The sequence below is a fragment of the Zootoca vivipara genome, chromosome 15 (assembly GCF_963506605.1).
Source record: "Zootoca vivipara chromosome 15, rZooViv1.1, whole genome shotgun sequence".
Lineage (NCBI taxonomy): Eukaryota > Metazoa > Chordata > Lepidosauria > Squamata > Lacertidae > Zootoca > Zootoca vivipara.
In genome coordinates this window covers 1,586,709-1,606,160 of record NC_083290.1, presented here as the reverse complement: position 1 = coordinate 1,606,160, position 19,452 = coordinate 1,586,709, and the positions used below count along the sequence as shown (strand labels likewise).

The 19,452-nt window shown below is 50.6% G+C and overlaps 1 protein-coding gene across 2 annotated transcripts; it reads right to left on the bottom strand.

The window, feature by feature from the left end:
• Nucleotides 1-5,902: 5,902 nt before the first annotated feature.
• On the bottom strand, nucleotides 5,903-19,109 carry PIPOX (pipecolic acid and sarcosine oxidase). Of its 2 annotated transcripts, XM_035140123.2 has the most exons (8): nucleotides 18,910-19,108; nucleotides 17,785-17,933; nucleotides 15,057-15,270; nucleotides 14,556-14,738; nucleotides 14,302-14,454; nucleotides 12,629-12,781; nucleotides 10,421-10,496; nucleotides 5,903-9,436 (listed from the first exon to the last, which is right to left on the bottom strand). In XM_035140123.2, exons 1-8 carry the CDS (start codon nucleotides 19,036-19,038, stop codon nucleotides 9,306-9,308), a joined length of 1,188 nt encoding a protein of 395 aa, XP_034996014.1. In that variant the 5' UTR covers nucleotides 19,039-19,108; the 3' UTR covers nucleotides 5,903-9,305. The 2 variants fall into 2 exon arrangements, with proteins under 2 accessions (XP_034996014.1, XP_060124620.1); XM_060268637.1 differs by lacking the exons at nucleotides 5,903-9,436; nucleotides 10,421-10,496 and adding an exon at nucleotides 10,588-10,987 and having other exon boundaries at nucleotides 18,910-19,109.
• Nucleotides 19,110-19,452: the final 343 nt, after the last annotated feature.

Sequence of the window (19,452 nt, the reverse complement as noted above, 5' to 3'; positions counted from 1 at the left end):
TTCCCCAGCCACTCTGGGCACCTTCCAGCAAAATATTAAAATACAATAAGCAAACTTTAAGAACATAAAACAAGGAGGAAACTTTAAGACCATAAGCAGAGCCTGCTGGATCAAGTCCATGGCCCTCCTAGTTCATAATCCTACTCTCATAGTAGCCAACCAGATGCCCCAATGGAAAACTCACAAGCAGGATCTGAGCCCAAGAGCAACTCTCCCCTCCTGTGGTTTCCAGCAACTGGGATTCAGAAGCATCGCTGCCTCCAACTTTGGAGGCAGAGCCCAGCCCAGCCACCCGGACTGGTAGCTATCGATAACCCTCTCCTTCTTTTGAAGCCATCCAGGTTGTTGACCATCCCTGCCTCCTGTTTTAGAGAGTTCATACACTTTCATTCTGATGGCGCTGCATCTTATGTTCCAAGGGTTGCAATCAGGAGTCAGTGTTGGCACAAATCCTGTCTTGTCTTTGGGACTGGAACTTGAGTGCACAGAGGGGAGTTCAGCTTTGGGCGCCGAGGCTGCATTGGGCCTGCCTTATACCCTCAACGTGGTGAGCGAATCGCACTAACCCTGTGTGGCAGATTCCTGCCTTCAGCGGCCTCCCTTTCGTTTTCGGATCATGGGCAATTTTTGACTCGAGCAGCCTGGAATGCATCCTAGCCTTTTCTCTTAGGCCTCTCAGATGCCGCTGGCACCAGCTGCCGTCCACGTTTGTGACCTCCAGTGACCGCTGCTTCCCTCCTTTCACCAGAAGCGTGACCGCCTGCTTAAGGGATGAACAGAACCCCTCATAAGAGCGCGGCAACAACCTTTGCAGACAATGAAGCCGAACGCTGGAAGATTAAGGACTGAGAAAACCATCTTTAAACCATGGAACTCCCTCCCACTAGATGCAGCGATGGCCACCAACCGAGATGGCTTTGAAAGACGACTAGACAAATTGATGGAGGAGCATCAGGATACTGCTGGCTACCAACCAGGAGGGCTCTGCTCTGTCTCTGCGCTTGGAGGCAGAAATGCTTCTGGATCCCAGTTGCTCTTGGTACTCCAGCTAACTGGGCGGTTCTACCCACAATTTTCTAAGCCACTAAATGGACCAGAACCATATGGATGCAGTCCAAAAATGCTAATCAATTTTATTTTCCATTTTTTTTTAAAAAAAGTGTGCTGCTATGGCAGGGTCCCCAAACTAAGGCCCGGGGGCCGGATGTGGCCCAATCGCCTTCTCAATCCGGCCCACGGACAGTCCGGGAATCAGTGTTTTTTTTATATAAGTAGAATGTGTCCTTTTATTTAAAATGCATCTCTGGGTTATTTGTGGGGCATAGGAATTCGTTCATATTTTTTTTCAAAATATAGTCCGGCACCCCCACAAGGTCTGAGGGACAGTGGACCGGCCCCCTGCTGAAAAAGTTTGCTGACCCCTGTGCTATGGCGATAATGCAACTACTGTATATTTATTGGCCCCCCTCCAGCACAGCTGAAGTTGGAAATGGGAAGAATCAGGACAGATAGAAGAAAAGACTGATTGCAGTGCAGAGTGAAACTGGACTTGATGGGCCATGGGCCTGATCCAGCAGGCTCTTCTTTTGTCCTTATGTATTGGCTGGGAGTGATGGGAGTTGTAGTTCAAAACAGTCAGAGCATGCCCAGTTGGGGAAGGCTGCTTTTAGATGTTTGAAGGGGTGTGTGTGTGTTTCTGCACGCACACATGCAAAGCAGGAACAGAGCCATTGCTTGCTCCAGGGATGGGGAACCTGTGGCTCCCCAGCTGTCGTTGGACTACAACTCCCATCATCCCTGGCCATTGGCTGCACCAGCTGCTGGGAGTTGCAGTCCAGCATCTGGAGGACCTAATCAGTGTGAGTTTTGCCGCTTGTTCCCTTTTCTCCTGCTCTGGCAAGTAGGACTCGATTCCAATGGATTTCTGCTGCTCCAGAGAAGCGGACACGGAGCAATGGATTCAAACTTCAAGAAAGAAGATTCCACCTAAACATTAGGAAGAACTTCCTGACAGTAAGAGCTGTTTGGCAGTGGAATTTGCTACCAAGGAGTGTGGTGGAGTCTCCTTCTTTGGAGGTCTTTAAGCAGAGGCTTGACAGCCATATGTCAAGAATGCTTTGATGGTGTTTCCTGCTTGGCAGGGGGTTGGACTGGATGGCCCTTGTGGTCTCTTCCAACTCTATGATTCTATGATTCTAAGTTACAAGAAAGGAGTTTCCAGCTGGAAATCAGGAAGAAGTTTCTGACAGTGGAACAGACTCCCTTGGGAGGCGGCGGACTCACCTTCCCTGGAGGTTTTTAAGCAGAAGTTGGATGGCCCTCTGTCAGGGATGCTTTAGCTGAGATTCCTGCATGGCAGCAGGGGGTTGGACTGGAGGACCTTCAGGGTCTCTTCCAACTCTGCAGTTCTATGATCCCAGCTAATTTGCAGCCTGCAATGTGGAGCCAGTTCCTCCTCAAGTGGCCCCACAGCCTTCTTCCTCTCCTTGGGTTGGGGGTCTTTCTCATCTGGGCCATGATGGTAGAAAAGGCCTGCAAGAGTTTGGGAGGGGGAGTGCGAGAGCGAGGAGCCAATCTAGGCCACAAATCCTGGCTTGTTTGGAACAGATGGTGCGGGCCGAGTGCGCTGGCGCCGTGGGCTTCCCCCACCTGCCTTTGCTGCGCAGTGCAATCCTCTCCAGAGCGACACAGAGGCACAGATAACATGTTTGCGACTGAGATGCATCCTCCTCAAAGCCTCCCAGGGATGGCGTTCCAAGGTGCCAAGATGACGTTTGCTGAGCGAGAAGGAGACTCCCGGGTGCATGGGAAGCGGCTGGTGGAGGGGAAGAGCACCTGTGTCCCTCTTGCCATCTAGCTGGACTCCCAACTCCCGGAAGCCAGCATGATCAGGGATGTTGGGAGTTGTAGTTTGACAATAGCTGGTGGGCTGTAGCTTCTGCACACCTGATACTAAGCAACTGTGGCGCATGCCGCCTCTGAGCATGTGTTTAGTGCCTTCCCCATTTGTACAGAGCACCCCCCGTTTCATCTGTCTCTGGATAGGTCAGGTGGGGTGGGGAACCTCAGACCCAGGGGCCAAATCCGGCCCTCCAGACCTCTCCATCTGGCCCCCTGTCTCTTCCCCTTGCTGACCCATCTCTGTTCCTCTCCTTGAGTGCTTGTGGCTCTCTGGAATGTGTCCTTGAAAACTGTGGTGGTGCTTGATCCTTGCATCGATGGAGAGCAGAAATCTCTGGCTTCCGGGTGGTTGGGAAATAGCTCAGCCCACCAAGGCTCAGAGTCACGTCTGTCGCTCTGGCCAACGCTGGGATGTGGCCTCTGGAAGCTGCTCTTCAGTAAATGTGGCCCTCGGGCTGGAAAATGTTCCCTACCCCTGGGCTAGGGGAGGGTCTGTGCAGGAGGAGGGAGCTGGTGGCTGCAAACCGCCGCAGGACTTGATTTGCAAGCCCAGCCCACTTTGCCCACTTGTGAAGCCACTTCAGGCCAGGAGCACTGATTTCCAAGTGGAGCCCTTTTCACCTTCTGACTCAAAGCTTCGCTCGGAGCTGGAATTCATCAGCCTTTTATTAGCATGTTTTAACGGGGGCTAGAGAAGCTCCTCTCTCTCTCTCTCGGAGGGAGGAGGCACCGCTTGCCTGCCTGCTGGACTGCAAGGCCTGTCCTCCCTGACCACTAGGAATGCTGGCTACCAGTTCTGTTGAGAGTTCAGACAGCACCTGAAGGGCCACATAGGCTCCCTCGGCTCTGCTCTGCAGCAAATACTGTACACACAAAAGCCAGTTTCACATATTGGCCCATCCGCAACATGCAAGTTTTTGCCACAGAGTCTATAACCAGCAGGGGGCGCCGTGGCCCAGACCATCGCTTGGTGGGTGTTTACCTGCCTGGTACACCTGTTTCTTTGTGAAACACCTGTTTGCTGCCTTCACTCTCAAAGTGGCCCACCTCGCTTGGGTCCATTAACTTCAAGGAGTAGGACTTTATTTAAATATTTTTTTAAAAAGGCACTTTGGTTTGAAAGCAAACATCAAGGCCCAAAGTTACCTCGATGATTTTTAAAAAAGCATCAGAAAAAAAGCATTGCTTAAACATAAATAAATCCACAAATACTGTTTGGTTGAAAGAAAACCACATTTCAAAGAGCTGTCTAAATGGCACAGTTTTTAAAAGGGGGTGTCTGAAAGGAGGCTGCGATGATTTCTGCCAAAGTTCCACTGGCAGGGAGTTCCACAGGGCAGGGTCTGCCACACTAAAGGCTTGCAGGGCTGTGTGAGGAATCTCCAGATGTGCCCCATCAGATATAAGCGATCAAGGTGGAGAATAAGGATCAGGAGGTCCTGTTGGTACTTTGGGCCCAGGTTAGAATAATAGAACTGTAGAGTTGGAAGGGACCCTGAAGGTCATCCAGCCCAGCCCCCTGCAATGCAGGAATCACAGCTGAAGAATCCCTGGCAGGTGGCTATCCAACCTCTGCTTTAAAACCTCCAGCGAAGGAGAGTTGTTTAGGGCTTGGTGAATGAACACCAGGATTTCGAACCTGGCCTGGTTGCAACCTGGATGCAGCCCTTGTTTTTAAGGTAGTGTGTTCTTTTAAGAAAGAAATCCAATGCCATTTACGCTTTTAAAAAAAGGAGAAAAATGTGTTGAGAAGAGGGGGGGGACTGTTAGACTGGCTTTGGGAGGGGAGGGAGCCGTTTTCTCCTCACGTTTGTGGCATCTCCCCAAATTACTCCCGGCTGCTGGCAGAAATGGCGGTTGCTCCGGAGACCTTGGCACAGCGATTTTCTAATTGAAAAAATCCAATGTTTTGAGATTGGGATTTTTTTTTTTTAAAAAAGAACACAATAAAAAGCCCCTTTCCTCCAGGCTGATTGCTCCTCCGCCAAGCAATGAGCTCTTTAAAAATGTTCACTCCCCGACTCCCGAGAAAAAGCCTAGGAGAGGATTCCTCCCCCCCCTTTCTGTTTTTAAAAAGGCAAGCGCACAAATGCAGTCCTGTCGACCAGCTTGGCCATGAAGTTACATGAACCATCTTCCCCAGGCGGAATATTCAGGATTCCTGTTAGGGTGTTAACAGGCCCTCGAACCACAATCTATGTCTCTCTCTTCTGCAAAAGGGTGAAATTGGGATCTGCTGTGTTGGGGGTGGGGGAGCGGCTTGAGGTACCCTCTCCACAAATGGTGAAAGGTGGACATACGAGAACTCGGGTGCCTCTCACAACAGGGCCGGGGGGGGGCATTTTTAGCCCGAGGGGTGCGCTACCTCCTGGGCAAACTCCTGAGGGGGCCAGATACCAGGTGGAGCTGGAGTGCAAAGTGGGAGGAGCAGTGAATGTGGCCCTCGCCTCTATATGGTGGGCGACATTCCTGCATTACAGGGGGTTGGGCTAAATGACCCCGGGCCTTGGGGCCCCCTCCAGCTCTACAATTCCAGCTGCACGCAAGAGGCATGATCAGAGCTCACGGGTGCATTTCCAGCCAGGGGTGGGGTGGGGTTGAAACAGGGCCAGGGAGGGGCATGGCCCGGGGAGAGATCCGGGGGCCACATGGAGAAGTCTCAAGGGCCGCATTTGGCCTCAGGACCCAAGGAGAACCCTTTTCTCTGCTCTCTCTCTGCTAACGGCTCTGTCCCATCGAGTGTCCCATTTTGCCTCGGAAGGGGGGGGCAAAGGTTTTCCGGGGAGCGGGGGCAGAGAGGGGACTCTCTTCCCGCTTCGCTCAGCGCTGCCACGATGCAGGGTACAATTTTATGCAAATGAGCGGGCTCCTTTGCATTACCATAACTTTCAATAATTAATGAGAACAGCTCGAGGGCTCAGATTCTCTTCTTCTCATCTGCATATTTATTAAGGTCTATAAATGATTCAAGTTCACCCCCACCCCCCAGCCCTCGGACACAGATCACTCTCCCTCCTACCTCCGGAAAAAAACCTCCTGGAGATATTTGTGTGTGCGACTGACCTATTCATTTTGCTTTGAGGGTGGGATGGAAAAACAGAAACAGACTTTGTGGCCATCAGTTTGGTCCTATGGGCTAGCAGGGGTCCCCAAACTAAGGCCCGGGGGCCGGGTGCGGCCCAGTCGCCTTCTAAATCCGGCCCACGGACGGTCCAGGAATCAGCATGTTTTTACATGAGTAGAATGTGTCCTTTTATTTAAAATGCATCTCTGGGTTATTTGTGGGGCATAGGAATTCTTTCCCCCCCTTCAAAATATAGTCCGGTCCCCCACAAGGTCTGAGGGACAGTGGACCGGCCCCCTGCTGAAAAAGTTTGCTGACCCCTAACCCTTACTGGATACTGAACCACAAGCCTGAAAGGGATCCACGGAAATCATCTAGGCTGACCCCACCGAGCTCATGACTTGAATAAACCCAGCTTGAGTGTGTGCTCATAGCTTTGTGGCCAAGGATACACCTTGTTGGATGTAAGGAGGCAGTTTGGTCAAAGGTGTATGTGTGTGACAGAGAGTGTGCGAGGGAGTGTGTGTGTGTGTGTGTGTGTGTAAGAGAGAGCGAGAGCATGTGAAGGCACACCATCATCCTTGGACATTGCACAAACTTGTTTACCTGCCTTTGCAGCACACACCAGATTGCGCAGCGAGTGTGCAAGGATGCGCAGCAATTGTGCGGTTTTTCTAAGACTTCTCAGCCCCCGCCGAGTCAATTTTGCCAAGACACTTGAGAGGGGAGAAGCTTCCCCCCCCCCTCTGGCCCGGGGCCATAATGTCTGCGTGCTGGTAATGCGCCTCTATTAAGCTAAGCTATCTGATGATAATAAAATGGCACATTTAACTTTAAAACATTTCGCTTGACTCTGTGAAGTGTGTGTGTGGAGGGGTTGGGGGTGGAGAGCAGCCTCTTAGCCCACGAGGCTTCATCTCTTTCCAGCTTCTTTCTTTTCTTTTAAATGAATCAGAATGTGAAATGACTTCTCTTTTAAGAGTTTATTGTTCGGCTGTGAGTGGCACTCTGAGTGGCACTAATGTGGGGCTGAGGGACAATCCCTATTCTCAGTCCATCTGTTATAAGGAGAGTTTGGCGGAACATATGAACTGCCTGCAGGATCAGGCCAAAGGGGGGCCCTCATCTAGTCCAGCATCCCATATTCACAGTGGCCAACCAGATACCCCCCCCCCCAAAGGAAGCCCACAAATGGGACCTGGGCTTCTTAGAGAAGAATTGGGTAGAACCCTGTCTGCATCTTTGACTTGACATCTCCATTCATAGGGACTAGCGACTTGGCTGATTTTTAAAAGATGAAAATTGGACATTCATGGAGTTAGACCAGGCATCCCCAGACTTCGGCCCTCCAGATGTTTTGGACTACAATTCCCATCATCCCCGACCACCGGTCCTGTTAGCTAGGGATCATGGGAGTTGTAGGCCAAAACATCTGGAGGGCCGCAGTTTGGGGATGCCTGAGTTACACTAACGTAAGACAAAGTCCAAGGCCAACATCGCAAGGAGTATTACCATGAGAGAAAACCTCCAGGGTCCTTTTGTGGTCCTTGTTCCTTGCAGATTGACAGCTGGTGTCAAACACGCACATCAGATGTTTATTGAAGGGGATGCCACAACACAAAGAGGAGAGATCTGCTCATGTACAAAATCCCAGACTCTGCCCATGTGGGGCAGTCTTGTTGGGATGTGGGTCTTGGTGACCACCCCAATCCCTTTCCAGTTTGTGATATTTCTGCTGTTGTTCATTTCCACCAACCAGTTGGTAATGATAATATTTTGTTATTTATAACCCGCCCATTTGGCTGAGCTTCCCTGGCAACTCTGGGCGGCTTCCAACAAAATATTAAAATACAGTAATCCATCAAACATTAAAAGCTTCCCTAAACAGGGCTGCCTTCAGATGTCTTCTAAAAATCTGGTGGTGGTTGTTCTTTTTGACATCTGGTGGGAGGGCATTCCACAGGGCGGGTGCCACTACCGAGAAGGCCCTCTGCCTGGTTCCCTGTAACTTGGCTTCTCACAGTGAGGGAACTGCCAGAAGGCCCTCCTTGGAGCTGGACCTCAGTGTTCGGGCAGAATGATGGAGGTGGAGACGCTCCTTCAGGTATACTGGACCAAGGAAGTTTAGGGCTTTAAAGGTCAGCACCAACACTTCGAATTGTGCTCAGAAACGTACTTGGAGCCAATGTAGGTCTTTCAAGACCGGTGTTATGTGGTCTCGGCGGCCTCTCCCAGTCACCAGTCTAGCTGCCGCATTCTGGATTAGTTGTAGTTTCTGGGTCACCTTCGAAGATAGCCCCACGTAGAGCGTTTGCAGTCGTCCAAGCGGGAGATAACCAGAGCATGCACCACTCTGGCGAGACAGTCTGCAGACAGGTAGGGACTCAGCCTGCGTACCAGATGGAGCTGATAAACAGCTGCCCTGGACACACAATTAACCTGCGCCTCCATGGACAGTTGCGAGTCCAAAATGACTCCCAGGCTGCGCACCTGGTCCTTCAGGGGCACAGTTACCCCGTTGAGGACCAGGGAGTCCTCCACACCCGCCTGCCTCCTGTCCCCCCAAAACAGCACTTCTATCTTGTCAGGATTCAACCTCAATGGGGGAAGTTAAGAGGATGCACCCTGCATTCAAAGCACATTGCCTTCCCCCAGGAATCCTGGGAACTGTAGTTTGCCCCTTGCGGGGCCAGAGTTCCTGGCACCCGTTGCAAAGCACAGTTCCCACGACCCCAACTTTTGCTGCGCTACCTGGAATTTCAGCTGCATGATTGAATCCCACCTAAAAATAGTGTTCGTCTTGGAAGTGCCCGTATCCATCAACTCCACAGTTATCTTTCTTCCCTAAAGACCGTAGCTGGAGAATAAAACGAGGAGTTGAAAATTGCTCCTCCAATGCTGTCTAAGCACATGTATCTTCGTGAGGGATTCCCCCCCCCCTCCATCTGAGGAGTAGGTGAAAAAAGGAAAGTCAAAAATAGAAACCACAAATTTTGTTTTCAACAGAAAGCAAGCATGTTATTTGGACAGAAACTGTCTCATTCGGTTAAAAGCTTCAGTACTTTCCATATATCTGGCCAATGAGTTAAACTTTATTACACTGAAAATACTGAACTCTTCCAACAGCCTTGTTATTACTTTGCTAATGCTGTGGATTTTCTCCTGCGTTAAAGAAAAAGGGGGAAATAATGGCAAGCTTTCACTCATTCAAAAAGAATTTTTTTCTTAGGAGTTGTTCACATACACACAGCCGGCCAGGGTTTCCTGAGATTTCTAATTTCTCAGTTGGAAGATGAGGAGGGGGCATCCATTTCTTCCCACCTCCTGTCAATTTGGGGGTTTACAAGGGGGCATTAAGCCGGGATGAGAAGCGGCTCATCTGAAATGGGACCAGGTCGTAAGAGGGCTCCTCGCCCAAGCTCAGCTCGCAAAGGATCTTCCCAACGACAGGGGCGAACTTGAACCCGTGACCTGTGGAAGAGAGACGAAGTGCGAACAGATGCGGACAACACCAAGCAAGATAGACCAACCATCGAACCCTGTTTGCCAGCTTCTTGTGGATCGGGGCTCCACATCTGCCTTGCCTGCAGAACGTGCCAGGTTCAATCCCAGACAGCGTCTCTAGGCAGGACTGGGAGAGACTCCCTGCATGAAACCCTGGAGAGCTGCTGCTGCCAGTCAGTGTAGGGATGATAACTGAGTTAGGCAGACTGAAGCTCTGACTCAGTATAGAGCAGGCTGCTGTGTTCCTTCCCCGTTTGGATTTTTGTTCTGAGAACGTAAGAACTGCCCCGTGGTCTTCGGAGGAAGGGCAGTATGCAAATTTGATAAATAAATAAATGAAAAGAAATGCAAAGGGGCCACTGGATCAGGCCCATGGCCCTGTCTAGTCCAGCATCCTGTTCTCACAGTGACCGACCAAGGGCCTTTAGTTGGAAACGCACAAGAGCAGCATTCTCCCCTCCTGGGATTCAGCAGCATCGCTGCTTCTGACTGTGGAGCCAGGGCAGGGCCACCCTGGCTAGGAGCCATTTATAACCTCTATTACTTTTCCCAGTCCTCTTTTAAAGGATAGTGGTCATCACTGCCTCCTGTGGCAGGGAGTTTCATAGTTTAAAAGAAGCCCTTTCCTTTCCTCTGTCCTGAATCTTCCAACATTCACCAACATCAGATGTCCTTGAGTTCTTGTGTTACGGTACAAGAGAAAGAGAGGAGCTTTTCTAGGTCCACTTTATTCAGGCCCTGCATAGTTTTAAACTCTTCTACCCTGTCGCATCTTACTTGCTTTTTTTATTCAAGTTAAAATGTCCCAAATAGATGCCTTATACTGAATGAAACCATTGGCCCATTTAGCTCAGTATTGTCTACACCGACTGGCAGCAGCTCCCCAGAGTTTCAGGCAGAGCAGAGCGTCTCTCTGTGCCAGGCACCTTCTTGGCACCCTCCGTTCCTTACCTGAAAATCCTGCTCCGATGGCGATATTTCTAAAATGCGGGTGGTGGTCTAACACAAAGTCCTCATCTGGGGTGTTCTGAGGAGGGCGTTGGTGATGAGAAAGAAAAGAAAAATAAATCTGTGTTAAGACGTGTGTGTGTGTGTGTGTGTGTGTGTGTGTGTGTGTGTGTGTGTGTGTGTGTGTGTTTTAAAAAAAAACTTCCATTGCTGGGAGCTCTCAGATCCAGTTAGGATGATGCTGGGCTTTGAATGCTTTCGCTGAGATTCCTGCCTTGCAGGGGGTTGGACTAGATGACCCTTGGGGTCCCTTCCAACTCTATGATTTGATGAATTAGCTGGTGGGAAGTGCCGACATCAGTCCCAGTGCACAAGAGTTTGGCAGGGTACCTTTTTTGGGGGGGGGGCTCTCAAAGGCATAGGGGAGCCTCCTTGCCAAAAGATTCTTCCTCTCCAACCTTCTCCATCTGCTCTTTCCAGCCCTGGGTCCTTCTCCCCATCTGCCTCCACTCCAGATCAGGTTGCCAACTTTTTAGGAGCGGAAACGTGGCTCTGCTCCTCCGCCTTTAACTGCAGAAACAAAAAGGGGGAGCTTTGCTCATCAGATCTTTCTGAGCCAGAAAGAAGCTCCCATCTGTTTAAATTTCCTCTGTGTCAGGCTGCTGCTTGCTACATGCTTCAGAGCAGAGCCAGAGGGGAAAGTTGGCAACCCTGCCTCTCATCCCCGTCCCCGTCCCCATCCTAGCCTGCTTTGTCTAGCTGGGGTTTTAGATTGAATCCTCAGCTTCTCACTGCAGCCTCTCCTTCCCTGGTCTCCCAGCTTCTGTGAATAATGACCCCCTACCAAACTTAATTGGATTGCCCCCATTTCTATTCCTGGCAAAACTCCAGCCAACATAAGGATTGCTCTGTGGCTGGTATCATCTAATCCAGATTCCTCCGGGACACTTAATGGTCCAGGCATGATGGATTACATAATGGAGTCCCCAGTGCATGCCACTCCAAGGTAGACTGCCCCTTGACTATGGAGGCTCCATCTCTCGAGGGGGGATAATAGCTCCTGATAGCCCTCGCTTTTGTGGCGGTTTTTTTTTTGGGGGGGGTTTGGTCTGTTTCCATTTTGAAAAGCTCTCTGGGCCTCTGGCAATCACTCTGAAACGAGGGCCGTGAGTTGAAGAAGTGCTTCCATCATCGGTCCTGGATGAGTCTCCTGCCAATCATTTTTCATACGGCGATCGGAGAACGATGGGAGAGAGAGCGAGAAATGTCCGCTTATCTCTTGATTGTTTTTATCAGTGGCACCACAGGCAGAAATCCAACAGGCGAAGCCTTCCTCCGTTACAACACCTCTCCTCTTTTTAACACGCCGGTGTGAGAAGCATCTCTCTAGAAATGTCTACACTACAGTCTCCTCCACCGTGTTCAGGAAACAATTCAGCTCAAAGATGTTTGACCAGGGAGGGGAGTTGATAGAACGAGGACATGTGGACCCTGGCTAAAACAGCTGCGCTGGCTGCCCATCTACTACCAATCAGGTTTTGAGGTTATTGCATTAATTTACAAAGCCCTGATCAACTTAGGTCCAAGACACCTCAGGGACCTTCTGAACCCTTTGATCCCAATTTGATCCCTGCAGGAACGTCGTCAGTCATCCATGGAGTTGGTGTGGCTCGGTTGACCACAATGAGAAACCGAGCCTTTATTGGGGTCAGTACAGTCCTGTGGAACTCTCTGCCACTGGAAATGCCTGCTGCAAACCTCCAGGCCTATGCAGGCAATTAATAACATATCCTTTCACAGTAGTTAATTGAGGTCTGCTTTTAACAACTTTAACGCCTGATCTTGTATGGTTTTTATGTTTTCATTTCTGCAAACTGCTTTGTTTTGCTTTTTAATCATGCAGGGCATACACATATTTTTTTTAATAAAATTAAAAAATTCCTTCAGTAGCACCTTAAAGACCAACTAAGTTTTTATTTTGGTATGAGCTTTTGTGTGCATGTTCTGAAGAAGTGTGCATGCACACGAAAGCTCATACCAAAATAAAAACTTAGTTGGTCTTTAAGGTGCTACTGAAGGAATTTTTTTATTTTGCTTCGACTTAGACCAACACGGCTACCTACCTGTAACTTTTTTAAATAAATGAATGAATAAACTCCTTGGTCGTTGAATCGGCTGTTGCTGGGTGGTGGAGCTTCTGATGATGCTTACCGTATACATGCAACGCTCCTGAACGGCTGGCTCGGGTTCAAGTCCTGGCAGATACTTGCTCACAAAATCCTGTAGGATGCGGAGGTCAGGAGCAGAAGAGCCTGGATGGTCGGGATGGTCGGGGTCTACGGGGGTGCCGTAATGGTAGCAGACCTGTGGAAGGCAAGGGGAGAGCCAGGCTGCACATCTGCAGGGTAGCAGTCAGGAGGTGCCAGGTTCAATTCCAGGCATCTCCAGTTAGAGCCGAGGAAGACCCCTGCCTGGAATCCTGGAGAGCTGCTGCCAGTCAGTGTAGGCAGCCCTTAGCTAGATGGCGAGTCAGCCAATGGTCTGTCTAGTTTTAAGGTAGCTACAGAGGTAAGGTCGGACCTTTGTTGAACCTTGCCGACAAAGGTCCGTATAGTTAAAGCTATGGTTTTCCCAGTAGTGATGTATGGAAGTGAGAGCTGGACCATAAAGAAGGCTGATCGCCGAAGAATTGATGCTTTTGAATTATGGTGCTGGAGGAGACTCTTGAGAGTCCCATGGACTGCAAGAAGATCAAACCTATCCATTCTGAAGGAAATCAGCCCTGAGTGCTCACTGGAAGGACAGATCCTGAAGCTGAGGCTCCAATACTTTGGCTACCTCATGAGAAGAGAAGACTTCCTGGAAAAGACCCTGATGTTGGGAAAGATGGAGGGCACTAGGAGGACAGAGGACAAGATGGTTGGACAGTGTTCTTGAAGCTACGAACATGAGTTTGACCAAACTGCGGGAGGCAGTGCAAGACAGGAGTGCCTGGCGTGCTATGGTTCATGGGGTCACGAAGAGTCGGACACGACTAAACGACGAAACAACAACAACAACAGAGGTAAGACTGAGCTGGGGCAGAAATTCAATCCAGTTCACATTGAAAGGAGAACTTTCCTCATTCACACTTTCCAGAACAAAGCACAGACCTTCCCACCTGCTGCTCCAGGACCCAAACCAATTGATTCAAATTGCAGGAAATACAATTCTGGCATTGATTTAACTTATTTCATACAATTTATATATCACTTGATTGTAGAAAAATACCTTAGAGCAGTTAAACATTAGGAAGAACTTTCTGATGGCAAGAGCTGTTTGACAGCGGAACGGACTAGCCGGGATAAGGGTGGGCTCTCCTTCCTTGAAAGGTTTTTTTTTTGTAAATTTTTTTATTAAAGGTTTTCTCAGTTTACAAAGACATGGGCAATGTTTTTAACAGAGGCCAGATCACCATCTGCCAGGCATTGTTTAGCTCAGATTCCTAGGGTTGGACTAGATGGCCCTTGGGGGGTCCCTTCACTCTCTACAGCTCTTGGATTCTATGGAAACAGCAGCCATCCTTCGAAATCCACACTTGAGTTTTGCAGTGCAGTTTTCCAGCCAAGGAGCGTAAACTGAGGGACCCATGCTATTTTGTGAACTGCTCTGATATCTTCAGATGAGGAGTGGTATATAAATTTAATAAATACCGTAATAAGACAATAATCTGCTAGAGTGTGCATGAGAGAAATCGGCACGGAAATGCCAACTTTTAGAAGGAAATACACGGCAAACTGATGCGGAAATGTGGAGAATTGGGAAGTCTCTGCTGACTGCCTTTGTGTCCCTGATCTCTCCTCCTCCTCCTCCTCCTCCACCGCCACCATGCCCCTTCCACTCACCTTGACAAGACCCGGGTACTCGCCAGCCGGCAACCCATAGATGTCTCGCTTCTCCCCGTTCAGGTTGATCCCGATGAAGCAAGGCAACTTCTCCAGGAGGCCTGGGGGGCTTCCAGCTTTTGCCCTCCAGTAGCAGACAGTGATACGCAGAGGCTGGAGGGAGGGGGGAACCACAACATAGAAATGGGGTTTCTGTGCCACCTGCCTTCTTTCTGCCTGGCATGGGGGGGGCATGTCAGGGGCCCGCCACTTACCTGGAGAGGCAGTTGCAGCCCCAACGGGGCCAGGAGGCGGCTGGCCCAGGCGCCTGCTGTCACCACAAGGTGTTTGGCACGATACTCCCCTTGGCTGGTGGTCACGGTGGTCACGGCCCCAGGGAGAATGCCATGGACCTTCTCTCCATCACGGATGGTCCCTCCATTGCGTTGGAACTGGTCCTAGAGGGGAAAGTGGGGAGGGTGGTCATTTGGGGGGAGATATTTGGGTCAGGATCTTCCCCCTCTACTCTCCCGTCATTAGCTAAGGAGTGTGTGGCTGTGTCTCTGACCCTGCCCACTGAGGTTGTGTGGTCTTTGCCCCCCAAAACAAAAGGTGTTCCACCTCTGGCTTTGGGTGCAAGTAAAGAAGACAGGCCCCTGCCTGCAAGGAGCTTACAGTCAAGAGAGTTCTGGAGCAAAGGGAGAATGTGAGAGGCAAGAGTGAAAACAAAAAGACTTGGGATGAAATCTCTCTCTCTCTCTCCACACCCTTGTTACCTGGCCAGCTTTTACCGCCTTGTCAGCAAACAAGATCCCGGCGGTGTGATCACACACAGCCACCTCTCCGCCATGCGGGTGGATTCCTGGGAATCTTTGGGCCAAGCTCTCTGCTGTTAATGCTTCGCTGGGGACGTGGTTGCGCTGCATGGCATGCCAGTACCTTTGAAACACAGGGTTGTCCTTGCGCCCCAGAAGCAGCATTGGTATCTGCCTGTAAGGAGACAGGGCGGGTTTGCAGTTGAGGCTGCTGGAGTGACCTTGGAGGAGCCTGGCTTTCAGCGGGTGGGGGGGGGGAGAAGCTTATGGGGTTAGGATCATATAATTGTGGAGTTGGGAAGGAACCCCAAGGGCCATCTAGATCAACCCCCGGCAATGCTAGAATCACAGCTAAGGAATCCCTGGCAGGTAGCCATCCCAGCTCTGGAGTCCACTGTCAAACACCTCTTAGAGTCAGAAAGGTCTTTGGTCTCCTTTCTTGACATTTGAGTCCATCAGTTCGGGTCTTACCCTCTGGAGCAGTAGCACACAAACTTGCTCCATCTCCCATGGAACAGCCCTTCAGATATTTGAAGGTGGCTCCCACAGTCCTTCTCAGTCTCCTCTTTTCCAGGCTAAACATACCCAACTCCCTTAACTGCTCCTCATCAGGCTTGGTTTCCAGGCCCTTGATCATCTTGGTCACCCTCCTCTGCACACCTTCCAGCTTGTCGACATCCGTCTTCTTAACCCGTGGTGCCCAGAACTGGACATAGGACTCCAGGTGTGGTCTGACCAAGGCAGAATTGAGCGGCACTTTCCCTTCCTTCAATCTGGACACTAGAACTTCTCTTGACGCAGCCTAGAATCAAGAGCTGAAGACCATCTGAGGTCACCCACCATGGCTGGTGGGGAGGAATGTGGCCTGGGGAGTGGCCTGAGGTCAGGATACAGAGGTCTGGGGGGGTTGCATTTGCCCCCTGGGCCCAGAGGTTCCAATTGGAAAGGTTCTGTCCCCGCAGTTGCTGCCAGTCAGAACAGGCAACACTGGCCAAGGTGGACCAATGCCCTGAAACTGCTCATGGAGGCAGCTGCCTAGAGAGGCGTTGCCAGTCGGTCCTCACGAACAGAGCAGGCGTCAGGGAGACGGTGCCAGTCCTTTCCCTGGGCTTGTCACTAACAAGATGGATGGGTCTATTACGTCTGACCCTGGCGAAATGAAAAATCATTTAGACGTGCATTTCCTTAATGGCGCTTCCTTTATAGAGTCACATAAATTACGGGGGGGGAATCTGTCTTGGCTCTCGGTGGGGCAGGGAGCGTGTCGGGGCGGGGGCAGGAGGAGGGGAGGAGGGATCTAGAGTCAGGTCTTGTGGGGGGGGGAGAAAACATGCTACTTTTAGAAAGGGAGGGATATAGCTCAGTGGCAGAGCATCTGCTTTGCATGCAGAAGTTCCCCGCTTCAGTACCCCATGGCGTCTCCAGGAGAGATTTCTGGAGAGCTGCTGCCAGTCAGTGCTGACAATACTGAACTAGAAGGACCGATGGGTTGTCTCAGTATAAGGTAGCTCTCAAATTAAGTCACTGAGAGTCATGAGGACTAGAACCTTGCGTTGTTTTAAGGTGAAAGGCAGTGGTATGCAGCACCTGCCCATTCCCCAGTGGTAGTTCTGGACTTGGGCTTGGGGAGAGACCCTCTGCCAGTCAGTGTAGTTGGTAGACTGTCCTGAGTGAGATGGACCCAGGGATCTGACTCGGTAGGAAACAGATTCCTAGGGTCCCATTTTGACCATTTATCAGGAGGACTAAGATCAAGGCAGAGTCCTCTGTTCCAACCTATTTTGCTGATGAATCACTTCCAACAAGGACCTTTGACAGTGCAATAAAAAAAAAGTATCAAGCAATTGCATATTTGGAATCAACAAGGAAAATGCCATATGTATAGAGAGTTGAAACAGTTCCATATAAAAAATACTTAGAACATCCGCATGTATAATAATGCACACCATCCAATCTCTGAGCGGTGTGAGATTTCGGGGGTTCCAGGGTTTGTGATTCCTTTTGGGAATGCGGCACAACGGAGCCTGTGGTGTCTTTAGGATATATGGTTTATTGGCACAACCTGAGCCTGCGATGGAGGGGTTCACAGCATGGACACCCCAAAAGGGTCTCGCTTCTCCCACAGCCACAGCCTTGGATTCAAATCAAACCTCATGCCCTGCCTCTCCAGTTTTTCCGGCTCGCTGCTTTACTGCCAACTCAACTCTCTGATTTTTGTCCTTCTAACTAACTGCAAACTGGGGCCCCCCACCCATTTGGCGTCTGGCACAGAGCCCCCTCTCCTTTGCTCTCTTAATGTCCTATCACCCAGGTGATCACCTGAACCCAGAGAGCTGGCCTGGCTTCATTAACTTTTCACACTCGCTGGATCTAGGAATTTAGGTACACCCAGGAATATCCACGTGCACACTTAAAAGGCCCTGCCTGCCTGCTCCTTCGGCAATGCTTGCGAGGAACCAGCTGATCACTCTGCTGTGAGTCCTGCATTGCAGGGGGTTGGACTGGATGACCCTTGGGGGTCCCTTCCAACTCCACACTTCTATGAATACAGAAACAAAGACATATGTGTATATACATTATATACAAGTTCATATACGTTTGAAATACAACAGCAGAGGATCCCCACTTCCCCTCACAAGAGCAACCCCCCAAAATTGTTCCCAGATTTCTGCGCGGAGGCTCTCCTCACCTGCAGAGTTTCATGCCTGCCTCTTCCTCCAGCTCTGCCCAGAGGCGATAGGCCTCTCCCATCATGGCCGTATAACAGTCCTGGGGGTAGGCGCTGCGGATGATTCGGCTCTGTCCATGGGAGCTTCCTCGGGTGTGGGGCAGGGGGAACTTGTAAGGCAAGACAAAGAAACCCCAATAGTCTGGGTCCGTAGATGGCAGCTTCCGGTGTTCCAGCAAAAGGGGGTCTGTTTTATTCTGTTACAGCTGATGTACTCTCATTTTAAGATGTGAGCTGGCTCGAAGGACTTTTTGTTTACAAAGCTGGGATGTAAAAGTTATAAAATATATAAATCGGGGCGTGGGGATGCATTGAAGTGAGAAAGTGAGAGGACTCTGAAAAAAAATCTTCTCTTTCCCACCACCACTTTTTGACACCACCACCATCGAGGAGGAGGAATGATGGGAGCCATGGGAGATGGACGCAGCTTGAGTTCCCCTGGCACCCGGGGGCCATGGGAGCTGAGCCGGGGGCCATGGGAGTTGGTGCCAGAGAAACTCCCACAGATGGCACCTGGTGTTCCAGAGACAGATTGCTGGAAAGTGGGACAGGGAACCTAGAATTCTCAGACGTTGTAAGACCACAACCATCTCATCATCCCTGACCATTGGTCATGCTGGCTGGGAGTGGGCGCTGACGGGAGCCAGAATCCAACCACATCTGGAGCGTGACAGGGTCTCCAGTCCCAGCGTTAATGAAGCCGCTTCATTCTCCCTTCCCTTGGGAAACATACACAAGGACCAAATAAATTAGACATAAATCAGAGAAAGCTGGGGGCAGCTAAATCCGATTAAATTGACAACTATGTTGGGGAATCAGAAAAGGTATTTAGAAGTGTTAGGTATTTAGAAGAGAAAGCAGGGAGCTGTTTCCATTGAGAAGAGAGTGGCTGCTGCCGGTCAGTGTGAACAACGCTGAGCCAAATGGACTGGTGATTTGAACTGGCTTAGGGCAGCTTCCTGAGTGCCTGGTATTGTACAATGGGGGGGCAGCCCATGTGGGATAAAATGCCTTCAAACCCCCCTCCCCAGCCTTTGGGATGGTAGCAGCATTTTCAGAGGGGTGGGTGTTTGCAAAGGGGCATACCTGCTCCAGCAAGAGCGTCTTCTGCCCCCTCTTTGCCAAGTGGTAGGCAGCAAGAGTGCCCTGGATCCCTGCTCCCACCACGATGGCGTCGTAGAAGTGGCTGGGGCCAGCTGTCTCTGGGGTAGCCATGGTCGATCTTTCTCCCCGGCTGGGCTTTCCTCCTTGCTGTGGGGAGCTGAGCCAAACGGCAGGGCCAGAGGCAAAGTCCAGAGTCCCAACTTGGACGCCGCTCAGCAACGAGAGAGGAAGCTGTTTATACGGAGTCGGGCTGTTGGCCCAGCTGGCCCAGTACTTTCTACACGGACCGGCAGAAGCTCTCTGGGGTTTCAGGCCCCACCTGGGGGGTCTTTACCTGGGAGATTCTGCATGCAAAGCGCTATATCACTGAGCTGCAGTGCCATCCCTTAAAATAAAAGAAGGTTCCAGTCCTCATGGAGGAGCATGAGACTCTTAATTTCAGATTTGTGGGTTTGAGCCCCAAGTTGGGTAAAGGATCCCTGCATTGCAGGGGGTTGGACTAGATGACCCTCGTGGTCCCTTCTA